General features: G+C 39.9%; 4 protein-coding genes across 4 annotated transcripts; 2 read left to right on the forward strand and 2 right to left on the reverse strand.

Moving 5' to 3' along the window:
* Positions 1-749: 749 nt before the first annotated feature.
* PKNH_1412300 (SICAvar, type I (fragment)) lies at positions 750-1854 on the reverse strand (the record flags this gene model as incomplete). The annotated part of the gene is made up of 2 exons (XM_002261976.1): positions 750-1632; positions 1744-1854. Coding segments are annotated over 2 exons (994 nt in total), but the record flags the coding sequence as incomplete, so codon positions are not given.
* A 5757-nt stretch (positions 1855-7611) lies between these two features.
* PKNH_1412400 (cytochrome c, putative) lies at positions 7612-8076 on the reverse strand (the record flags this gene model as incomplete). The annotated part of the gene is made up of 1 exon (XM_002261977.1): positions 7612-8076. One exon carries the CDS (start codon positions 8074-8076, stop codon positions 7612-7614), a length of 465 nt encoding a protein of 154 aa, XP_002262013.1.
* Positions 8077-12366: 4290 nt separating this feature from the next.
* On the forward strand, positions 12367-15660 carry PKNH_1412500 (M1-family alanyl aminopeptidase, putative; the record flags this gene model as incomplete). The annotated part of the gene is made up of 1 exon (XM_002261978.1): positions 12367-15660. The coding sequence occupies one exon, from the start codon at positions 12367-12369 to the stop codon at positions 15658-15660; it is 3294 nt and encodes a 1097-aa protein (XP_002262014.1).
* A 2907-nt stretch (positions 15661-18567) lies between these two features.
* PKNH_1412600 (V-type proton ATPase catalytic subunit A, putative) lies at positions 18568-20403 on the forward strand (the record flags this gene model as incomplete). Its single annotated transcript, XM_002261979.1, has 1 exon — positions 18568-20403. The coding sequence occupies one exon, from the start codon at positions 18568-18570 to the stop codon at positions 20401-20403; it is 1836 nt and encodes a 611-aa protein (XP_002262015.1).
* Positions 20404-20673: the final 270 nt, after the last annotated feature.

Here is a 20673-nt window from a genome sequence, read left to right on the forward strand (position 1 = left end):
GTAGTCTTTCCTTACCCCTAAGTAGTCTTTCCTTACCCCTAAGTAGTCTTTCCTTACCCCTAAGTAGTCTTTCCTTACCCCTAAGTAGTCTTTCCTTACCCCTAAGAGTAGTCTTTCCTTACCCCTAAGAGTAGTCATTCCTTACCCCTAAGTAGTCTTTCCTAACCCCTAAGTAGTCTTTCCTTACCCCTAAGTAGTCTTTCCTTACCCCTAAGTAGTCTTTCCTTACCCCTAAGTAGTCTTTCCTTACCCCTAAGTAGTCTTTCCTTACCCCTAAGTAGTCTTTCCTTACCCCTAAAACCTACCTTTACTCCTTTCCTCCTTTAAAACATTCTTTCCTTCACTCCTTCAGACAAAACCTTCCTTTTCTCCTTTAAACGAACCCTTCCCTTCTTAGACCCTTTTCCGAACAAAACTTTCCTTCCCTTCCCTTAAACAACCCTCCCCTTTCCTTAAGGAAACCTCCCCTTCCCTTAAACAACCGTCCCCTTCCCTTAAGGAAACCTCCCCTTCCCTTAAGGAAACCTCCCCTTCCCTTAAGGAAACCTCCCCTTCCCTTAAGGAAACCTCCCCTTCCATTAAGGAAACCTCCCCTTCCATTAAGGAAACCTCCCCTTCCCTTACTCCTTTCCTCCTTTAAAGCCTTCTTTCCTTCATTCCCTTAATAAATCTTCCTTCATTTCTTTTTCCCCTCTATGGAATCTTCTTTCCCGTAGCATGGTGAAATGTTGAACTTTTTCTATTCTTACCTTTCTGTGTTTGGACTTCTTTATTTAACTCCTGTTTTAGGTTTTCCATGTTCAGAGGACTGGCACCTGGTGTACCACTGTCATCACTTACAGCTGACCGAACAATTCTTTTCAATGTACTCTCGGGTAATTTGTATTCGTCCTTTACTAAGATATCGGATAAGGAGACATCATTTGTATTGCTTTTAGTGTCATTCAGATTCATAAAAGTTGCCATACTTTCTGCATTCTGTTGTCTCAGTTTATTCAGTTTCGGGTCGTCCTGCTCCGGTTTCTTATTTTTGTTACAGACACTTTGCCAATATTGCCAGGGCATCTTTATTCTCCAACCTATCGCCCGATTCCCCTGGGCCCTTTTTCCGTCTGTCCAACCTTTGATTTTATCATGGAGAAGTGATCTACCAACAATTAAATCGGTATTGGTAATTTTTTTACATATATCCAAGTTCGTCCTATAATTCGGAACCAAATATGCATTCAACTTCTGCTGTATTCCGGCCGACACTTTATCCTGAACCCTCTCTATGACCTCGTCCAATTTACAATGATCCCCATAAATTTCCGATAGGGCAAGCATTCCCACAATGCAACGTGCATAAGCTTTCTCTGGAGTGAGGGGCGTAACGAAGGGGGTCTCATCTTGGGGACTCGTACCCTTCCCTGCTTTCTTCGTCTCTACTCCATTCATGAAATATTTTATTTCTAATATAGCTTCACAAAGTATTTTTCTATATTCGGGCTCCACCCCACTCCCCCGCCAAAATTTTCCGCCGTCTTCCTTTCCTTTTCCGCAGAGGTTCCGTATTTCATTTGACTCCGACCTTTCTGCTAGCCAGCTGTCCAATGTACTGAAAGCTGTTTCCAAGTTATCCTTTAACGTCGTCTACAAGGAGAGAAGATAAGATAGAGGATGTGCGCTCGAACATATATACATATTTATATATATGCACACATGCATACATATATAAATATACATGTATAGGCATTCACTTACTGCAATTTGCTCGGCCTTCGCTTCGGGTGCCTGCCCTGTCGTTACACCATTCGTAGACTTCCAATGTTCCATCCATCCTTTCAATAATCCCTCACTCGATGTTCCTGACATGGTTGTGTGTCTTCGTCTTCCAGAGAGAAAAAAAAAATATATATTTATATATATTATATATATTATATATATATTATATATAGAATTAAAGAAGGAAAAAAAAAAAAAAAAAAGAAGGAAAAATATTCTTCCTTTTTCCTTTTCCTTCTTTCCTTTCTTCTTTTCTTCCTTTCTTCTTTTCCTTCTTAAGAACTTCCTTTTCCTTCCTTCTTTTATATTCCTTTCTTTCTTTCTTCCTTTCTTCTTTTCCTTCTTTAAAACATCTTTCTTCTTTCCTTTATCTTCCTCTTTCTTCCCCTTAAATCTTCCTTCTTCTTCTTCTTTCTTCCCTTTAAACCTTCCTTCTATTTCTCCCTTAAAGCTTCGTTCTTTTTCTCCCTTAAAGCTTCGTTCTTTTTCTCCCTTAAAGCTTCATTCTTTTTCTCCCTTAAAAAACCTTCTTCTTTTTCTCCTTCCTTTCTTCCTTCTTCTTTTATTTCCTCCTTTGAACCTTCCTTTTTTTCTGCCTTAAAACTTCTTTCTTTTTATCCCTTAATCCTTCCTTCTTTTTTTCTTTCCTCCTCTAAAACCTTCCTTCTTCTTCCTTATCCCTCCTTAAAACATTCCTTCTTTCCTCCCTTAATACTTCCTTCTTTTCTTCTCATTCATTCTTCCTTCTCTACTCCTTTTCTCCTCTAAAAACTTCCTTCTTTAACTTCCTACTTTCCTTCCTTTTTTCCTTCTCTCTTCATCCTTTTCCTTTTTTTCTCTTTTCTTCCTTAAAGGTTTTTTTTTTTCTTCTTCTCTTCCTCCTTTTTATTCTATTTCTTCTCTTCCTCTCTTTCTTTTGAACACTTTTTTTCTTTCCTTCCTTAAACCATTCTTTACTCTTCCTTCCTTAAACCACTCTTTTTCTTCCTTCCTTAAACCTTCCTTCTTTTACTCTTCCTTCTTTACTCTTACTTCCGTAAACCTTCTTTTTCTTGCTTCTTTAAACCACTCTTTTTCTTCCTTTATTACTCTTCCTTCATTACTCTTCCTTCCTTAATCTTCCTTCATTCTTCCTTCTTTAAACCTTCCTTCTTTTACTCTTCCTTTCTTTACTCTTCCTTTCTTTCCTCTTCCCTCATTCTTCCTTCTTTACTCTTCCTTCATTATTCTTCCTTTTTCTTCCTTCCTTAAAGCACTCTTTTTCTTCCTTCTTTACTCTTCCTTCTTTAAACTATTCTTTTTCTTCCTTCCTTATTCTTCCTTCCTTAAACCATTCTTTTTCTTCCTTCCTTAAACCACTCTTTACTCTTCCTTCTTTACAGTTCCTTTTTTGCTCTTCCTTTTTTACTCTTCCTTCTGTACTCTTCCTTCCTTAAACCACTCTTTTTCTTCCTTCCTTAAACCACTCTTTTTCTTCCTTCCTTAAACCTTCTCTTTTTTCTTCCTTCTTTTCTTCCTTTCTTCATTCTCCCTCCAGAATCATCCCCTTCCTTCTCCACATTCCTTATCCACATTCCTTCCCTGCACATTCCTTATCCACATTCCTTCCCTGCACATTCCTTATCCACATTTCTTATCCACATTCCTTGTCCCCATTCCTTCTCCTCATTCCTTATCCACATCCCTTATCCACATTCCTTATCCACATCCCTTCTCCTCATTCCTTATCCACCTTCCCTGTCCTTATTCGTTATCCACATTCCTTTACCCCACTCCTTATCCACATTCCTTATCCACATTCCTTATCCACATTCGTTATCCACATTCCTTATCCACATTCCTTATCCACATTCCTTATCCACATTCCTTCCCTCCTCATTCCTTATCCACATTCCTTCCCTCCTCATTCCTTATCCACATTCCTTCCCTCCTCATGCCTTATCCACATTCCTTCCCTGCTCATTCCTTATCCACATTCCTTCCCTGCTTATTCCTTATTCCTCATTCCTTCCCTGCTCATTCCTTATCCACATTCCTTCCCTGCTTATTCCTTATTCCTCATTCCTTCTCCTCATTCCTTCTCCTCATCCCTTCGTTCCTTCATTCCTTATCCACATTCCTTCCCTCCTCATTCCTTCTCCTCATTCCTTATCCACATTCCTTCTCTGCTCATACTTCCTTCCTTCATTCCTTATCCACATCCCTTCTTCTAATTCCTTAAAAACTTTTCTGTTCCTTCCTTCCTTAGAGACTTTTCTATTCCTTCCTTCCTTAAAGACATTTCTATTCCTTCCTTAAACCATTCTTTCTCTGCCTCCCTTCCTTAAAAGACATTTCTATTCCTTCCTTAAACCACTCTTCTTTTTCTGCCTCCTTTCCTAAGAGGCATTTCATTCCTGTCCTCCTAAAAGACTTTTCTATTCCTTCCTTAAACCACTCTTCTTTTCCTGCCTCCTTTCCTAAAAGACATTTTTCCTTTTTCTCCCTTTATGCTTTGATTCGTTACTACATTTTCTTCTTTCCCCTCTAAGTAACATAGATGTAGAGTGCTGGGTTCCGGGTTTTTGGGTTCCGGGTTTTTGGATTCCGGGTTTTTGGGTTCCGGGTTTTTTGGGTTCCGGGTTTTCTGGGTTCCGGGTTTTTGGGGTTCCCGGTTTTTTGGGTTCCGGGTTTTTGGGTTCCGGGTTTTTTGGGTTTCGGGTTTCTTGGGTTCGGGGTTTTTGTGTTTCGGGTTTTTGGGTTCCGGGTTTTTGGGTTCCGGGTTTTTGGGTTCCGGGTTTTTGGGTTCCGGGTTTTTGGGTTCCGGGTTTTTGGGTTCCGGGTTTTTGGGTTCCGGGTTTTTGGGTTCCGGGTTTTTGGGTTCCGGGTTTTGGGGGTTCCGGGTTTTTTGGGTTTTGGGTTTTTGGGGTTCCGGGTTTTTGGGTTCCGGGTTTTTGGGTTCCGGGTGTTGGGGGTTCCGGGTTTTTTGGGTTCCGGGTTATTGGGTTCCGGGTTTTTGGGTTCCGGGTTTTTGGGTTCCGGGTTTTTGGGTTCCGGGTTTTTGGGTTCCGGGTTTTTGGGTTCCGGGTTCTTGGGTTCCGCGTTTTTGGGTTCCGGGTTTTTGGGTTCAGGGTTTAGGGTTTAGGGTTTAGGGTTTAGGGTTCAGGGTTTAGGGTTTAGGGGTTCAGGGTTTAGGGTTTAGGGTTTAGGGTTTAGGGTTCAGGGTTTAGGGTTTAGGGTTTAGGGTTCAGGGTTTAGGGTTTAGGGTTCCGGGTTTTTGGGTTCCGGGTTTTCGGGGTTCCGGGTTTTTGGGTTCCGGGTTTTTGGGTTCCGGGTTTTTGGGTTCCGGGTTTTTGGGTTCCGGGTTTTTTGGGTTCCGGGTTCCGGGTTCCGGGTTTAGGGTTTAGGGTTTAGGGTTTAGGGTTTAGGGTTTAGGGTTCAGGGTTTAGGGTTCAGGGTTCAGGGTTTAGGGTTTAGGGTTTAGGGTTCAGGGTTTAGGGTTTAGGGTTTAGGGTTCAGGGTTTAGGGTTTAGGGTTTAGGGTTCAGGGTTTAGGGTTTAGGGTTTAGGTTTAGGGTTCAGGGTTTAGGGTTTAGGGGTTTAGGGTTTAGGGTTCAGGGTTTTAGGGTTCAGGGTTTAGGGTTCAGGGTTTAGGGTTCAGGGTTTAGGGTTTAGGGTTCAGGGTTTAGGGTTTAGGGTTTAGGGTTCAGGGTTTAGGGTTCAAGGGTTTAGGGTTTAGGGTTTAGGGTTTAGGGTCTAGGGTTTAGGGTTTTAGGGTTTAGGGTTTAGGGTTCAGGGTTTTAGGGTTTAGGGTTTAGGGTTTAGGGTTTTAGGGTTTAGGGTTCATGGTTTAGGGTTCTCATGGTTTAGGGTTCCGGGTTTAGGGTTCCGGGTTTAGGGTTCCGGGTTCAGGGTTTAGGGTTCAGGGTTTAGGGTTTAGGGTTCAGGGTTTAGGGTTTAGGGTTCAGGGTTTAGGGTTTAGGTTTAGGGTTTAGGGTTTAGGGTTTAGGTTTAGGGTTCAGGGTTTAGGGTTCAGGGTTTAGGGTTTAGGGTTCAGGGTTTAGGGTTTAGGGTTCAGGGTTTCAGGGTTTAGGGTTTCAGGGTTTAGGTTTAGGGTTTAGGGTTTAGGGTTTAGGGTTTAGGGTTTGGGTTTAGGGTTTAGGGTTCAGGGTTTAGGGTTTAGGGTTCAGGGTTTAGGGTTTAGGGTTCAGGGTTTTAGGGTTTAGGGTTTAGGGTTCAGGGTTTAGGGTTTAGGGTTTAGGGTTTAGGGTTCAGGGTTTAGGTTTAGGGTTTAGGGTTCAGGGTTTAGGGTTTAGGGTTTAGGGTTTAGGGTTTAGGGTTCAGGGTTTAGGGGTTCAGGGTTTAGGGTTTAGGGTTTAGGGTTCAGGGTTTTTTGGGTTCCGGGTTTAGGGTTCAGGGTTTTTTGGGTTCCGGGTTTTTGGGTTCCGGGTTTTTGGGTTCAGGGTTTTAGGGTTCAGGGTTTTAGGGTTCAGGGTTTAGGGTTTAGGGTTCAGGGTTTAGGGTTTAGGGTTTTAGGGTTTAGGGTTCAGGGTTCAGGGTTCAGGGTTTAGGGTTAAGGGTTTAGGGTTTAGGGTTTAGGGTTTAGGGTTTAGGGTTCAGGGTTTAGGGTTCAGGGTTCAGGGTTTAGGGTTCAGGGTTCAGGGTTCAGGGTTTAGGGTTTAGGGTTTAGGGGTTTAGGGTTTAGGGTTCAGGGTTTAGGGTTTAGGGTTTAGGGTTTAGGGTTCAGGGTTTAGGGTTTTAGGGTTTAGGGTTTAGGTTTAGGGTTTAGGGTTCAGGGTTTAGGGTTCAGGGTTTAGGGTTTAGGGTTTAGGGTTCAGGGTTCAGGGTTTAGGGTTTAGGGTTCAGGGTTTTAGGGTTTAGGGTTCAGGGTTTAGGGTTTAGGGTTTAGGGTTCAGGGTTTAGGGTTTAGGGTTTAGGGTTTAGGGTTTAGGGTTTCAGGGTTTAGGGTTTAGGGTTCAGGTTTTAGGGTTTAGGGTTTAGGGTTCAGGGTTCAGGGTTTAGGGTTTAGGGTTTGGGTTTAGGGTTTAGGGTTTAGGGTTTAGGGTTTAGGGTTCAGGTTTTAGGGTTCCGGGTTTAGGGTTCCGGGTTTAGGGTTCCGGGTTTAGGGTTTAGGGTTTAGGGTTCCGGGTTTAGGGTTCCGGGTTTAGGGTTCCGGGTTTAGGGTTTAGGGTTTAGGGTTTTAGGGTTTAGGGTTTTCAGGGTTTAGGGTTCAGTGTTTGTACAGATTTGGTGCTTGCATTCGGCGGTGAAATGAGCGCAAGAAATTATAGTTTGCAATGGAAAAATAATGAAAAGTTAAATGAGTAACATGTAGTTGTGGGAGGAAGGATAATAGAAGTGGACAAGCTACCACCGAAAAAACATATATTATATCGGGTGAAGTGGGATAAAATTGAATAGTTCCTATGTATAATTGTTCGTGCATTTAATATGTACTAGGGTCCTTTATTTTTCCTTGCCTCTTATTCAGCAGAAATGGTATCTTCATGGGTTCGCAAAATGTAATGTGCGGAGAAATAATAGAACAAAAATTAATAAAAAATATTTATGGTTTTTCCATTTTGTATAAAGTTAAGACAGCACAGTATAAGATGGGAAGTTTAAGAAAAAAATAAGGGAAGAAAAAGAAAAAACTGACACGAACCCACAAGATCCATACTCGAATATAGTAGGAATAAACGGAAAAAAAAAAGAACAAATTAGCTTAATGGTTATATTTTAGCCAAACGGAAAAAAGGTGAAAACAGGGGTAAGAGCTTATTTGACAGTTCGAACACACATTCGTGAACCCTATTTTTTTTCTTTCTTCCATTTCCCTCCTTACGTACAGACGGGGAATGTAAAAGCGCTATTTTCCTTTTTTCGAAAATTTCTCCACAATTTCTTTTCCATGTGGATCATCATACGTAAGGGTTCTTAAATAGTGCACGATGTCAACCCTATCTTGAAAGTTTGAAATTCCCTTAAAATTCATACCAATGTTCGCTTCTACAAAATCTTTAGGATTCTTCATGTACTTCATTAAATTTAGATCGTTCCATATAATACCTGACGTGTGCATATCAGGTGATACCTGAAAAGGAGAATTTCCTTTGCTCATTCCAGCAGTTCTGTTATAAACATTAAATAAAGAGGGCCCCCAACTTGTGAACCCCGAATTGGATTGAGTGTTGTCTGGAGCTATGGAGTGACATTGCTTACAGTGCTTCTTGAACAGTTTCTCCCCTTTCACTTTGTCCCCTTCAGGTAGTACAAAATCGTTCGGTAGCTCATCATCTATCAGGTTGTTCTTTTTATTCCTAGCTAAATTCATCTTCCGGCTTATACATATGGCATCGGTTCTGTGTATTCGTTACGTACTTGTGGGGATTATTTGGAAGGTTCCTTCAGGGTTCCTCCGTGGTTTCCTCGCGGATTCACTTCACAGTTCGTTCGTTCTTCTCTTCTCCGCCAGCTGTACCTGCCTTCACTAGTTTCAATTTATTCTGACAGAGCAAATTTCATGCCTCAATTTACTTCTTACTTCCCTCCCTTCAAAACCTCCTCATAATTTCACTTCTCCCACTTGATCATCCGGTCAGGTCTCCCCTCTTCTGTGCTCCCTGCCTGTTCGAATTTTCTCCTTCCCTGCTTCACTTCCGTGCTCACTTCTTTCTTACTCTTTTTTTTTTTTTTTTTAAATTATCTGCGGTACCGCTCTGTCACCCCGTTTGTGTGCCACAATATACGATAGAAATAAACATTAATATTAATTATAAAAAAAAAAAAAAAATTCAAATTACTTTGCCTCCAGTTTGTGTAGAAAAAATGTGGCCACCCGTTTCCCTTACCGTGTGCGGATGAAAGATTAAAGTGGGATTCAGAACGGTATACAAAAATTCACGGAACGGCACTTGCACTCCCGGCGGAAGCCGCAGTGGAATACCAATTTATGCGCACCCGAAATGGTAAATTCCAAACAGACCCGTTTACGAACATACGAATACATCTATTTATATATTATTGCCTTTCCCAAATGGACAGTCTCCTCGTTGAGTAATTACTCCCGCTCAGCCCCCTATGGCGCAGCAGACCACTTCAAAGTAGAAGTTATGGGGGGTCCGACCCGCATGAATTTTGTGAATGTTCCAATAGGTATACGTGACAGAGTTGAATTCCTGCTTAATTAGGGAGAAAAATTATGCTCCCCCCTAACCATCGCAAATTTTGCCACTGATGAAGGCGGACCATACGAATGACTCACCGTCATCAACACATTCGTAAATGTATTATAAAGGGCCTGCTCCGTTTCTTCTTCTTAAAATGTTTCGGAGTAACAAATTTTCAAAGGTGGAAAATGGCTTCTATGTAATTTTTACAGTTGTAAAAACGAACCGTACGAGAAGGAAAAAGTAACCTTTAAAGTTATTCATCCTCGATTCTTTAAATTATGTGATGAGCCACGCATATACATATGCATTGTATACCCACTATGTGCTATACATTCTTTATGCTTTCACCCATTTACACACTGATCGGTCCTACGTGCGCTTCCTTTTCCTACCCCACCTTATAAGTATACCATAAAGGTCTCCCCCCACATACACCCTTGCGCAGATCTAACAGTTGCGCTCAGCTTAAATGAATAGCAACAAGGCATGTTCTATGTACTCCCAAAAAGGAGCATTCTGGAAAGAAAGTTACACATTTAAAATTTCGAGTTCCCAGCGGGGGGGGTTAAAAAAAAAAAAAAAAAAAGGAAGGAACTTTTTTTTTCCTTTTAAATTTGTTTCTCCTTAATTGTTATAACAATGCTGTTAATATGATCATATGGTTATAAGAACGAATGGATAATTAATTAAACACAGAAAACACCACTTAAGCTATATTACATGTTCGTTGTTCTCTTCCTTCCTATTCTACACATATTTCGCGATCGCTGAAGCAACGCTTTTTCCTCTTCTTAAATGATGAAGAAAAAAGGTTGCTTCAACGATCGCGAAGAGTTATGTGCAAATGCTGGCATCTTTTTTTTTTTTTTTTTTTCTGGGGGGGGGGGGGAGCAAATTTATGTTTAATCAATGGCTGTGCTCCAAAAAATCGCAGAAAGATAAGAAGCCGAAAAAAAAAAAACAAAAAAAAAAAAAATCACATCTGCCCATGCAACGTGCTTAAAATCGTTGTTCGTACGAAATGATAGGTGAATCACCTTCTTCAGCGGTGCAAACTCGTGAACAGAACTAAGCAACAAAATGAGCGTAAAAATTTAACGTGCAAGAACGATGGAATAAATAAGGCGTAACCGCCCCATAACACGGAAAAACAACGTTCGCGATTAGCACAACTAAAGAAGTAATCTACAACCTAAGGAGAAAGGAATTCTGCATCGACATCATAGGCTCCCATTGAGGGGGGAAAAAAAAAAAACGTGTTTAAAATGACGTGAATGTAACGAAAACCCAAAGAAAAAAAAAAAAAAAAAAAAAAAATGGGAACTTATTTAAAAAAAAAATCCTCCTTAAGAAGCAATTCACTCTTATTATTTAATGTGTGCATATATATATATTTTTTTTCTCCTATCTATGTGCAATGATAATTCCTACTTGCAAGCCCTGCTCGAGCTTCAATTGACGCACCCTGGACATAGAACGCGCCGCATTGAAGTTATGATAAAAGTAACGAATGACGTATTCCTGCGATTGCTCCATTCAATTGAGCCTTCCCTACACATCCACTAAATAGTGAAGCATGAAATTGGTGAACAAGTAACGAACAGAAAAGGAGTCACTTAAGAGGTCATTAAAAAGACTGCAAAATCGTCGCAAAATGGATACATAAGCAGGGAGAAAGTGCGTCGCGCCATTAAATTAAAACAACAAAAAAAAAAAAAAAAAAAAATGCATGAAACGTTTTACATTTTTTGCACATAAATTGATAAATAAATACATGTAGAAATGTTTATGTGAAGTCAGCAGATAAATTAACACATCGTTAATGGAGAACGCCATCACCCATGACCTCTGCAATGGCGCTCCTGTTTCTGTTTCCTCTGAACGTCGAACGTCTGCTAATTTGCAACCGTTGCATGTGGTTCCATGAACCGAATTTCACACTTTCCACGTGATGTGCTTCCGCGATTAACGTGAAATGCCGCGTTCCTACGTTGTCCCGTAATACCGAAAGGCGTGTGATTTTCACATCAACCGCGTCGATTCAATTTGGCGTAATTTCATGTAACATAATTTATTCAACCGATTAAATTGACTTGGTTGCTTTTATTTGATTCATTTTCATTTACATTTTAAATACCCTTTTCAAAAAATATACATTTTTTTAACTTTTTCTTAACTTTCACTTAAAAGATTTTTTTTTTTCTTTTTTCAAAGGAGTTAATCGAACTAAATCCGATTTACAACCAACAGCATATTTTTCTCCGACGTATTTTCCTACATGCCAAAAGTGTAAGTTCTATATCCCAAATTCTCTTTTCACGTGAGGGTTCAGCTATGTGCATTTCTATTTGTGTTTTCCTCCGAGTGTGGCATATATAAAGTACATTTTTTTACACGTGACTTAATTAAGTTATCCGCATTGGCGCCTCCTTGCACTGGGGATGATAAACTACTGTACCAGTGGAAAAGTGAAATAGCTTCCTTCTGCATGAAAAATCGTACAAAGCAAAGCAGGAGTGCAAAAAAAAAAAAAAAGAAAAAAATAAAAAAATAGGATATACGGATGTACATACATATATATATATATATTTATAGATATGCGCAGTTAATATATATATAAAAATACTATAAAGAAAGTAACAGTGTTACGCCTGCGTTACGGCACATTAGAACCGCAGCAGTGGTAGCAGCAGTTGTCGTGCCGAATTTGCCGCATTGCCAAAGTGTATACTTATACACCCCGCTTACGTGCTGTATGTAATGCCACCTCCTCTACATGCCGTAAGTGCTCATTTATACGAGATTGCATCCGCGGGTCCCTACATTCATTCCCGACCTTGCTCCATATTTATATATACGTTCCATTAAAAATTTCTGACCCCTAGTTCACCTACCCCGTGAATGTTTAAGTGTATTTAGTTTCATCCCCCCCCCGACACCGACAATACGCCGTGTTAGCATAAGCACTTATGCTGTATATATATAACTGAGGTCGCCTTACATGAGTAGTGGCTTCTATATTCGCCTGCGTTTTGCTGCATGTAAAAATAACAACCAAAGTCCGTAAGCAAGTGCCCACCGCATTTAAAGTCTAGCACGTGCATATATGCAATAATACATATATATATATATATATATATAATATATGCATATATATACCTCATATATATATTCCCCCATACATATTTTATATATATTTGTGGCCCCCTCCCTATTGCTCCCGCCTGGCGCATTCATTCGTATACCCCTGCGCGCACTGTGGAACTCTACACGCCCCCGAGCCACCGCCCCAGTGCAGCGAACGCCAGTTGAAATATTTAAAAAAAAAATTTTCTTAAATTTTAATTTGTTTATTTTTGTTTTATTTGGAATTTATATATTTATATATATATATATATATATTTTTTTTTTTTTCATTTTTTTTTTTTTTTTTTTTTCACCCTTCATCCAAAATGATAAGAGAAAGAATGCTCAACTTATATTTTCTCTTCATAACGGTATTAGCAGCGCTCGCAATTTACACGCCCGTCGATTACCAAAATACATGCATGATTAGCAGAAGCTGTCGAAAGAATTCATGCGGTATTACCTCTCGCGTGCTAAGTGGAATTCATGTGAACAAAGCGAGTACTAGGGCCAGGGCGCTGATCAGCCTATCCTCACTGATTTACCAACTGCAGTTACCAAAACTTGTCAGCCTTGACTTGTTTCGAAGGGATCTGTTTACAGGTGTCAATCAGAAGGGGAGGAGATCGCCCGTACCCTCGTACATTATCCAAAGCAGATTGATGAGTGAGAACATCGATAGTGGCAACAACAATATGAGCGCAACAGGAAATCAGGAAAAGAAGAGACCCGTGACGGGGGACGCATCCGATGCCAAAAATCCAGATGGTAGTACAATATCTGCACAGGACAAGCGCATGAAAGGAATTGACCAGAACGAAGGAACGTCCAGCGTATCTGGCTCTACCAACGCTGCATTCACCAATGGAGCAAGTTCCATCATGGAAGGAGGTGAAAATAACAATAATGGAACCGGAAACGAAGGAAAAAATGAACCCACAATACACTACAGAAAGGATTACAGACCAAGTGGATTTATCATTGACAACGTGACCCTTAATATCAACATATTTGACAATGAAACGTCCGTGAGGTCCACCTTGGATATGAAACTGAGCGATCATTACAGAGGAGAAGATCTTATATTCGACGGTGTCAGTTTAGAAATTAAAGAAATATCTATTGATGGTAATAAATTGATGGAAGGAGAACACTACAAGTATGACAAGGAATTCTTGACTATCTATTCCAAGTTTATTCCAAAGGGGAAATTCACTTTTGGATCTGAAGTTATCATCCATCCAGAAACGAATTATGCCTTGACCGGTTTGTACAAATCAAAAAATATTATAGTATCCCAATGTGAAGCCACTGGGTTCCGAAGAATCACCTTCTTCATTGATAGACCAGATATGATGGCCAAGTACGACGTTACCGTTACTGCAGATAAGGAGAAGTATCCTGTACTGTTAAGTAATGGTGATAAGTTAAATGAGTTTGAAATTCCAGGAGGAAGACATGGAGCCAGATTTAACGATCCATACTTGAAGCCATGTTACCTATTCGCTGTAGTCGCTGGAGATTTAAAACATCTAAGTGATAATTACGTCACCAAGTTTTCAAAAAGAAATGTAGAATTGTATGTATTCAGTGAAGAGAAATATGTTTCTAAATTGAAATGGGCTTTAGAGTGTCTAAAGAAGGCCATGAAATTTGACGAAGATTATTTTGGATTAGAATACGATTTGTCCCGACTCAACCTTGTAGCTGTATCTGATTTCAATGTAGGTGCCATGGAAAACAAAGGTCTCAACATTTTTAACGCAAACTCCTTATTAGCATCTAAAAAGAAATCTATAGATTTTTCCTTCGAAAGAATTTTAACTGTTGTTGGCCACGAATATTTCCACAACTACACTGGAAACAGAGTTACTTTAAGAGATTGGTTTCAACTAACTCTTAAGGAAGGATTGACTGTGCACAGGGAAAACTTATTCTCCGAACAGACCACCAAAACGGCTACCTTCCGTTTAGACCATGTAGATTTACTAAGAAGCGTCCAATTTTTGGAAGACTCATCCCCACTGGCACACCCCATTAGACCCGAATCTTATGTCAGCATGGAGAACTTCTATACCACTACTGTGTATGATAAAGGAAGTGAAGTGATGAGAATGTACCAAACTATTTTAGGAGATGACTATTACAAGAAAGGTATGGATATATACATTAAGAAGAATGACGGAGGCACAGCAACATGCGAAGATTTCAACGATGCAATGAATGAAGCGTACAAACTGAAAAAAGGAGACAAAACGGCCAACTTAGATCAGTACCTGTTATGGTTTGCACAAAGTGGAACTCCACACGTAACTGCAGAATATTCATATGATGCGGGTAAGAAAGAATTCGTAATTGATATTACGCAGGTTACCCATCCCGATCCAAACCAAAAGGAAAAGAAGGCTCTCTTTATTCCCATTCGTGTTGGTTTCATTAATCCACACAATGGAAAAGAAGTCATTCCAGAAGTTACCCTAGAATTTAAGAAAGACAAAGAAAAATTTATATTTAGCAATGTGAATGAGAAACCGATCCCATCCCTATTCAGAGGATTTAGTGCACCTGTATATATTAAGGACAACTTAACCGATTCAGAAAGAATCGTGCTCTTAAAATACGACACAGATGCATTTGTACGATATAACGTATGTGTAGATCTTTACATGAAACAAATTATGAAGAACTACCAAGAGTTGCTACAAGCCAAAGCAGAAAACAAACAAGAGTCTACCGAAAAACCAAAATTAACTCCCGTAAGTGAAGACTTCATTAGTGCCATAAAGTACCTCATGGAAGATCCTCATGCCGATGCTGGTTTCAAATCCTACATTATAACCCTCCCAAGGGATAGATTCATTATAAACAGTATTAGAAATGTAGACACAGATGTGTTGGCAGATACGAAAGATTTCATTTACAAACAGTTGGGAGATAAGCTCAATGATTTATACTTCCAGATATTTAAATCTATTCAAGCCAAGGCGGACGACATGACACATTTCGAGGACGAATCTTATGTCGATTTTGAACAATTGAATATGAGAAAATTAAGAAACACTTTGTTAACCCTATTAAGTAAAGCTAAATATCCAAATATGTTAGACCATATTATGGAGCACTCCAAATCTCCTTATCCTTCCAATTGGTTGGCAAGCTTAGCTGTATCAGCATACTACGACAAATATTTCGACCTGTATGAAAAGACATACAACCAATCTAAGGATGATGAGTTGCTACTTCAAGAATGGTTAAAGACCGTTTCACGATCGGACAGAAAAGATATTTACGACATTATTAAGAAGTTAGAAAATGAAGTGCTAAAGGATAGTAAGAATCCAAATGAAATCAGAGCTGTGTACCTTCCATTCACTAACAACTTAAGATACTTCAATGACATATCTGGTAAGGGATACAAAATGATGGCAGACATTATTATGAAGGTCGATAAGTTTAATCCTATGGTAGCCACCCAACTGTGTGAGCCATTCAAATTGTGGAACAAGCTTGACATGAAACGACAGGACATGATGCTCAACGAAATGAACCGAATGCTCTCCATGGAAAACATCTCCAATAATTTGAAGGAGTACTTGTTAAGACTCACCAACAAGTTGTGAACTCTCCCACCTGTACGTATGTATATTAATACATGTCCTTATGTACTTGATGCACATGCTGACAAGCGAAGTTGATTCTTCGTTTGCGCGCTGAGCCAAGAAAAAAAAAAAAAAGAAAATAATAATAAAATAAATATATAAACATTTAGACGCACAAACATATAAACACATCCGACTGCGTGCGAACAAACATGAGTGCAACCTTTCATGCACACGTATATGCCCCCTTTTTCCACCGTGCACCTGGCTGTGCACTTTACCCAGGAGGGTAACAGAGAGACAAACATCTAAAAGAACAAAAAAACTCGCATGTAAACACTGAAAAGTTTTACTTTTAATGTCCTCAAAGCGCGACCCTCAACATATAGAGGTGATTAGACGTTTTTCGCTTGCGGGAGGAACTTCCTCTATGTAGTAGGCGATGTTAACCTCGGTGAGGTGTTTACGATGGTTGTGACGATAACACTGGGGATGCATTTGCTACTCCCCGTTGTCCACGTGCTCACCGTGAATAGGACAACATGCTCCTTCTACCACCTTTATCTATCTATGCGTTCATTCGTGCGAAGGAGAATGGAGCACTCTCACCTGATGGCCTATTTGTGCACGTCGACGGTGATGATTATTCGATTCACTTTCACAAACTGCAAATCGAACTCCATGCACATTAGTTCAAATTCCCACGCCTCTGTGGAGTGCCACAAACCAGTGCTCCTACTAAGCACGGCAATTTAAAATTATGCTTCTCTGCCTCTATGTGTACCTCTTTCTTACGTGTGCTCATCCAACCTTCTTGCATCTTTGGATGGAAGAAAAAAAAAAAAAAAAACGCCATTCGATACTATATCCCCAAAGCGTATTCTCAAAGAGGATTTTCCCCTACCGCTCTGTTTAAATACGAGAGATGGTTGCTTTACAGAAGGGCTAAGAACATTCCTCTCAGTTACCAAGCGCAAGGGATGTAACTCCTTGCATATCCATTTTAAAAGAATTTGTTTACTCAACTGCATAAATGAACGATTAGCACAAAAAACGGAAAAAACTGCGCTGTTCACATGTGTAAACCGGGAAAAGGCGGTTGAATGAACAAATGGAATAGAAGAGAATAGCAATGCAAGCACACCTTCATGGAAAATGTACCAAACGATGTTCCATCCCTACATTCCCCTTTGCTGTGAAAAAAGCTATATAGGTGAACAAACATAACTGCCGTTATATAATTGCCATTATAATTACGATTTTTTGTCGAATGTTCTTTACCTCCTATAAGGTACACATAATGCATGCGTCCAACATATGGTAAAATTATCACAAGTTAGTTCCGTACCTCTGATAAAACAGGACGGAAGTGCATTTTAAAAGTAATGCCCCTTCTCTTTTTCTCGGATCAGGGCCATCTAACGATGCGCACGAGATTGTGGAGATACCACAGAGAAGAAGCATCGTCAACGTTTTTACCCAGCGTCCAGCACTTGTGGGTGCTTCTCCGGATAACTGCGGTGCATATAACAATGCGTCCCTTAACACACACATTGGGGAACGCTATACATTCTTCACTGTGGTGTAAAACTGGAAAGGCCATTTTTTACGCCGCCTGCTGTATGGATTCAATTCACCCGTATAGCTAAACGCAGAACTTCGCCCGAACATGTTCAAGTCCCATTGTGCCTGCTTAGTCTTATACGCTCACATATACATAATAGTGCCGTACGTACATGCTCTGCGATATTTTAAATTTCCCAAAAGTTGAGAGGCGCGAAAAGAAAAAGGAAAAAGGGGGAAAGGGAGCGAAACAATGCTACTTACATGGGTAGGGGGGAAATACATCAACAATGCTTTCATTAAAAGTATTCCAACTGGCATATTTGCAATGTTTTCTCCCCGCCAAAAAGGAAAGCACTTTATGCGTATAGCTGAAAATAACTTTTCTTTTTATGAGCCAGAAAATTTCTTGAATTACTCCATTGGGAAAAAAAAAAAAAAAAAAAAAAAAAAAAAAAAGCAGAGTTTTCATGTGGATACGGGCGAATGACATCGTTCCTTTAAACACCTAAATGATAACGCGCTTTATGTAAAAAAAAAAAAAAAAAAAAAAAAAAAAAAAAAAAGGTGCGTAAAGGCGTATATATGCTTAAGGGGCCTACGCGCGTAATAATTGTCCCAGCATTCATATTTCACCAACGGGATCGCAAACGAATTGACCAACAGAAGAAAAACACACCATTACACAAATTGGCAGCCCATCCTCCCATTTGAAGCAAATACACGCATACGTGCATTTCAACTCGCAGCCAGTCGCCACGCGAAACAAGCATGGCATAAATAGCAGTAAGAGCAGTGACTAACAGTAATTCAGAGTTATTAGCAACAAATGGCAATTTGAAAGAGAAAAATAAATTAACAAAACTGAAAAACAGCTTGCCTAAGGCCCCTTTGAATTGATAGTATTTTGAGAAAGTTAATTCAACATTTGACTTCACGAGAGCAAAGCACGGCCGACAAATGTTCGTGAATTTGCTCCTTGGCCATTTGTAAAATTTTTATTATGTATACAAAATAATGCGCAAGATAATATGAGTACAAATCTGAGTATGAATAAGCGCCAGTACGTGTCAATGTGAATGCCTTTTTTTTTTTTTTAGCCCTTCTGCTTGTATTTTTTTTTTTGCACCACTTAATACACTTCCGCGTTAGCGCCTTTTGACACACCCGCAAGAGGCCCACGCCCCCCCCCCCTGTTGCGCTTCGCTTCTTATCCTGTTTGAAGGCTGATTTCGTGCCATTGAGAAACTTATGCGCACAAGAAGGATAGGGCCTCGACGCGCAAGACTCACAATCTGAGCAAACACACCCCACTGTTGGACATCGGCGAATAGCCCATTCCATTTTCCACCACTAAACTCAAAAATGACGAAGGCATCCCCCGAAAATGAAGAACCCGGAATTGTCTACAAAGTGGCGGGTTCACTTGTCATTGCGGAGAACATGAGCGGAACGAGGATGTACGAGTTGGCAAAAGTTGGATGGAACAAATTGGTCGGTGAAATTATACGATTAGAAGGGAACTATGCATATATACAAGTGTATGAAGACACATCAGGATTATCTGTTGGAGACCCAGTGACCAAAACGGGAAATGCCTTGTCAGTAGAATTGGGACCAGGTATATTGGACAATATATATGATGGAATCCAGAGACCACTGGAAAGAATTGCTAATGTCTGTGGTGATGTTTATATTTTCAAAGGAATTGACATGACATCATTAGATCACGATAAAGAATGGCAATTTTATGCAGATAAAAAAGTAAAAATAAATGACATAATAACAGGTGGAGACATATTTGGCTATGTAGATGAAAATAAATTATTTAAAGAGCACAGAATTATGGCACCTCCAAATGCAAAAGGTCGAGTGACCTATATTGCTCCTGACGGCTCGTACACTTTAAAGGATAAAATATTTGAACTGGAGTATCAGGGGAAAAAATACACCTATGGATTGTCTCACCTTTGGCCAGTTAGAGATCCAAGGCCAGTCTTAGAAAAGGTAACTGGTGATACTTTACTATTAACAGGACAGCGAGTCCTGGACTCTCTATTCCCCACCGTATTGGGAGGCACTTGTGCTATTCCTGGAGCATTCGGATGTGGAAAGACGTGTGTTTCTCAGGCGTTATCAAAATATTCAAACAGTGAAGTTATTATATATGTAGGATGTGGAGAAAGAGGAAATGAAATGGCTGAAATTTTATCTGATTTTCCTGAATTAACAACCAAAGTTGGTAATGAAGATGTTGGCATTATGCAAAGAACATGTCTAGTGGCCAACACTTCTAATATGCCTGTGGCAGCAAGGGAGGCAAGTATATACACTGGCATAACCTTGTGTGAATATTTCCGTGACATGGGATATAACGCTACTATGATGGCGGATAGTACGAGTAGATGGGCTGAAGCTTTAAGAGAAATTTCTGGACGTTTAGCAGAAATGCCTGCAGATAGTGGATACCCAGCATACCTTGGTGCCAAACTAGCTTCCTTCTACGAACGAGCAGGGAAAGTAAAATGTATTGGGTCTCCATCTAGAATGGGTTCCATTACCATCGTCGGTGCAGTATCCCCACCAGGAGGAGATTTCTCAGACCCCGTAACCACAGCAACCATGTCCATCGTGCAAGCCTTTTGGGGATTAGATAAAAAATTAGCACAAAGAAAACATTTCCCCTCTGTTAATTGGTCTACATCTTTTTCCAAATACGTAAGGCAACTAGAACAATATTTCGACAATTTTGATCAAGACTTTTTATCATTAAGACAAAAAATAAGTGACATATTGCAACAGGAGAGTGATTTAAATGATATAGTGCAGCTCGTTGGAAAGGACTCCCTATCAGAGGATCAAAAAGTGGTGATGGAAGTCGCCAAAATTATTAGAGAAGATTTCCTACAACAAAATGCTTTTAGCGATTATGATTATATGTGCCCTTTGCAAAAAACCGTTGGTATGATGAAAATTATCTGTCATTTTTATGCTCAGTGCTTAAGGACTCTACAAGAATATGATTCACGAGAGAGGAAAATCGGATGGGGTTCCATCTACAACACATTGAGGCCAACTATAAATAAAATTACCCACATGAAATTTGAATCGCCGAAGAATTCAGATGAGTACTTTAAAAAATATTTCAAGGCTCTGGAGGATGAAATAACCGTTGGTCTTCGAAATTTGGTGGAAAAATGAAAGGGAACCTTTCTATACTAGTAAAAATCGTCAACCTGGATTTCTGCTTCCCTAACGTTGTCTTCCTTATACAGGGCGGAGGTTCCCAATAGTACATTTATGTTTGTATGTGTGCATACATGTATATATATATATGTATGTGTGTGTGTTTGTGTGCGCGGGTGAATCTGCGTAGAGTTAAATGATAAAATGTATGCACATAGCCTACACGCCCAGCGTGCCGTGTATAGTTAGCAAGTTCCCGTCCTTTCTCCCGTTTTCCTTTTTCCT

This window comes from Plasmodium knowlesi (genome assembly GCF_000006355.2).
Source record: "Plasmodium knowlesi strain H genome assembly, chromosome: 14".
NCBI classification, from domain to species: Eukaryota; Apicomplexa; class Aconoidasida; order Haemosporida; family Plasmodiidae; genus Plasmodium; species Plasmodium knowlesi.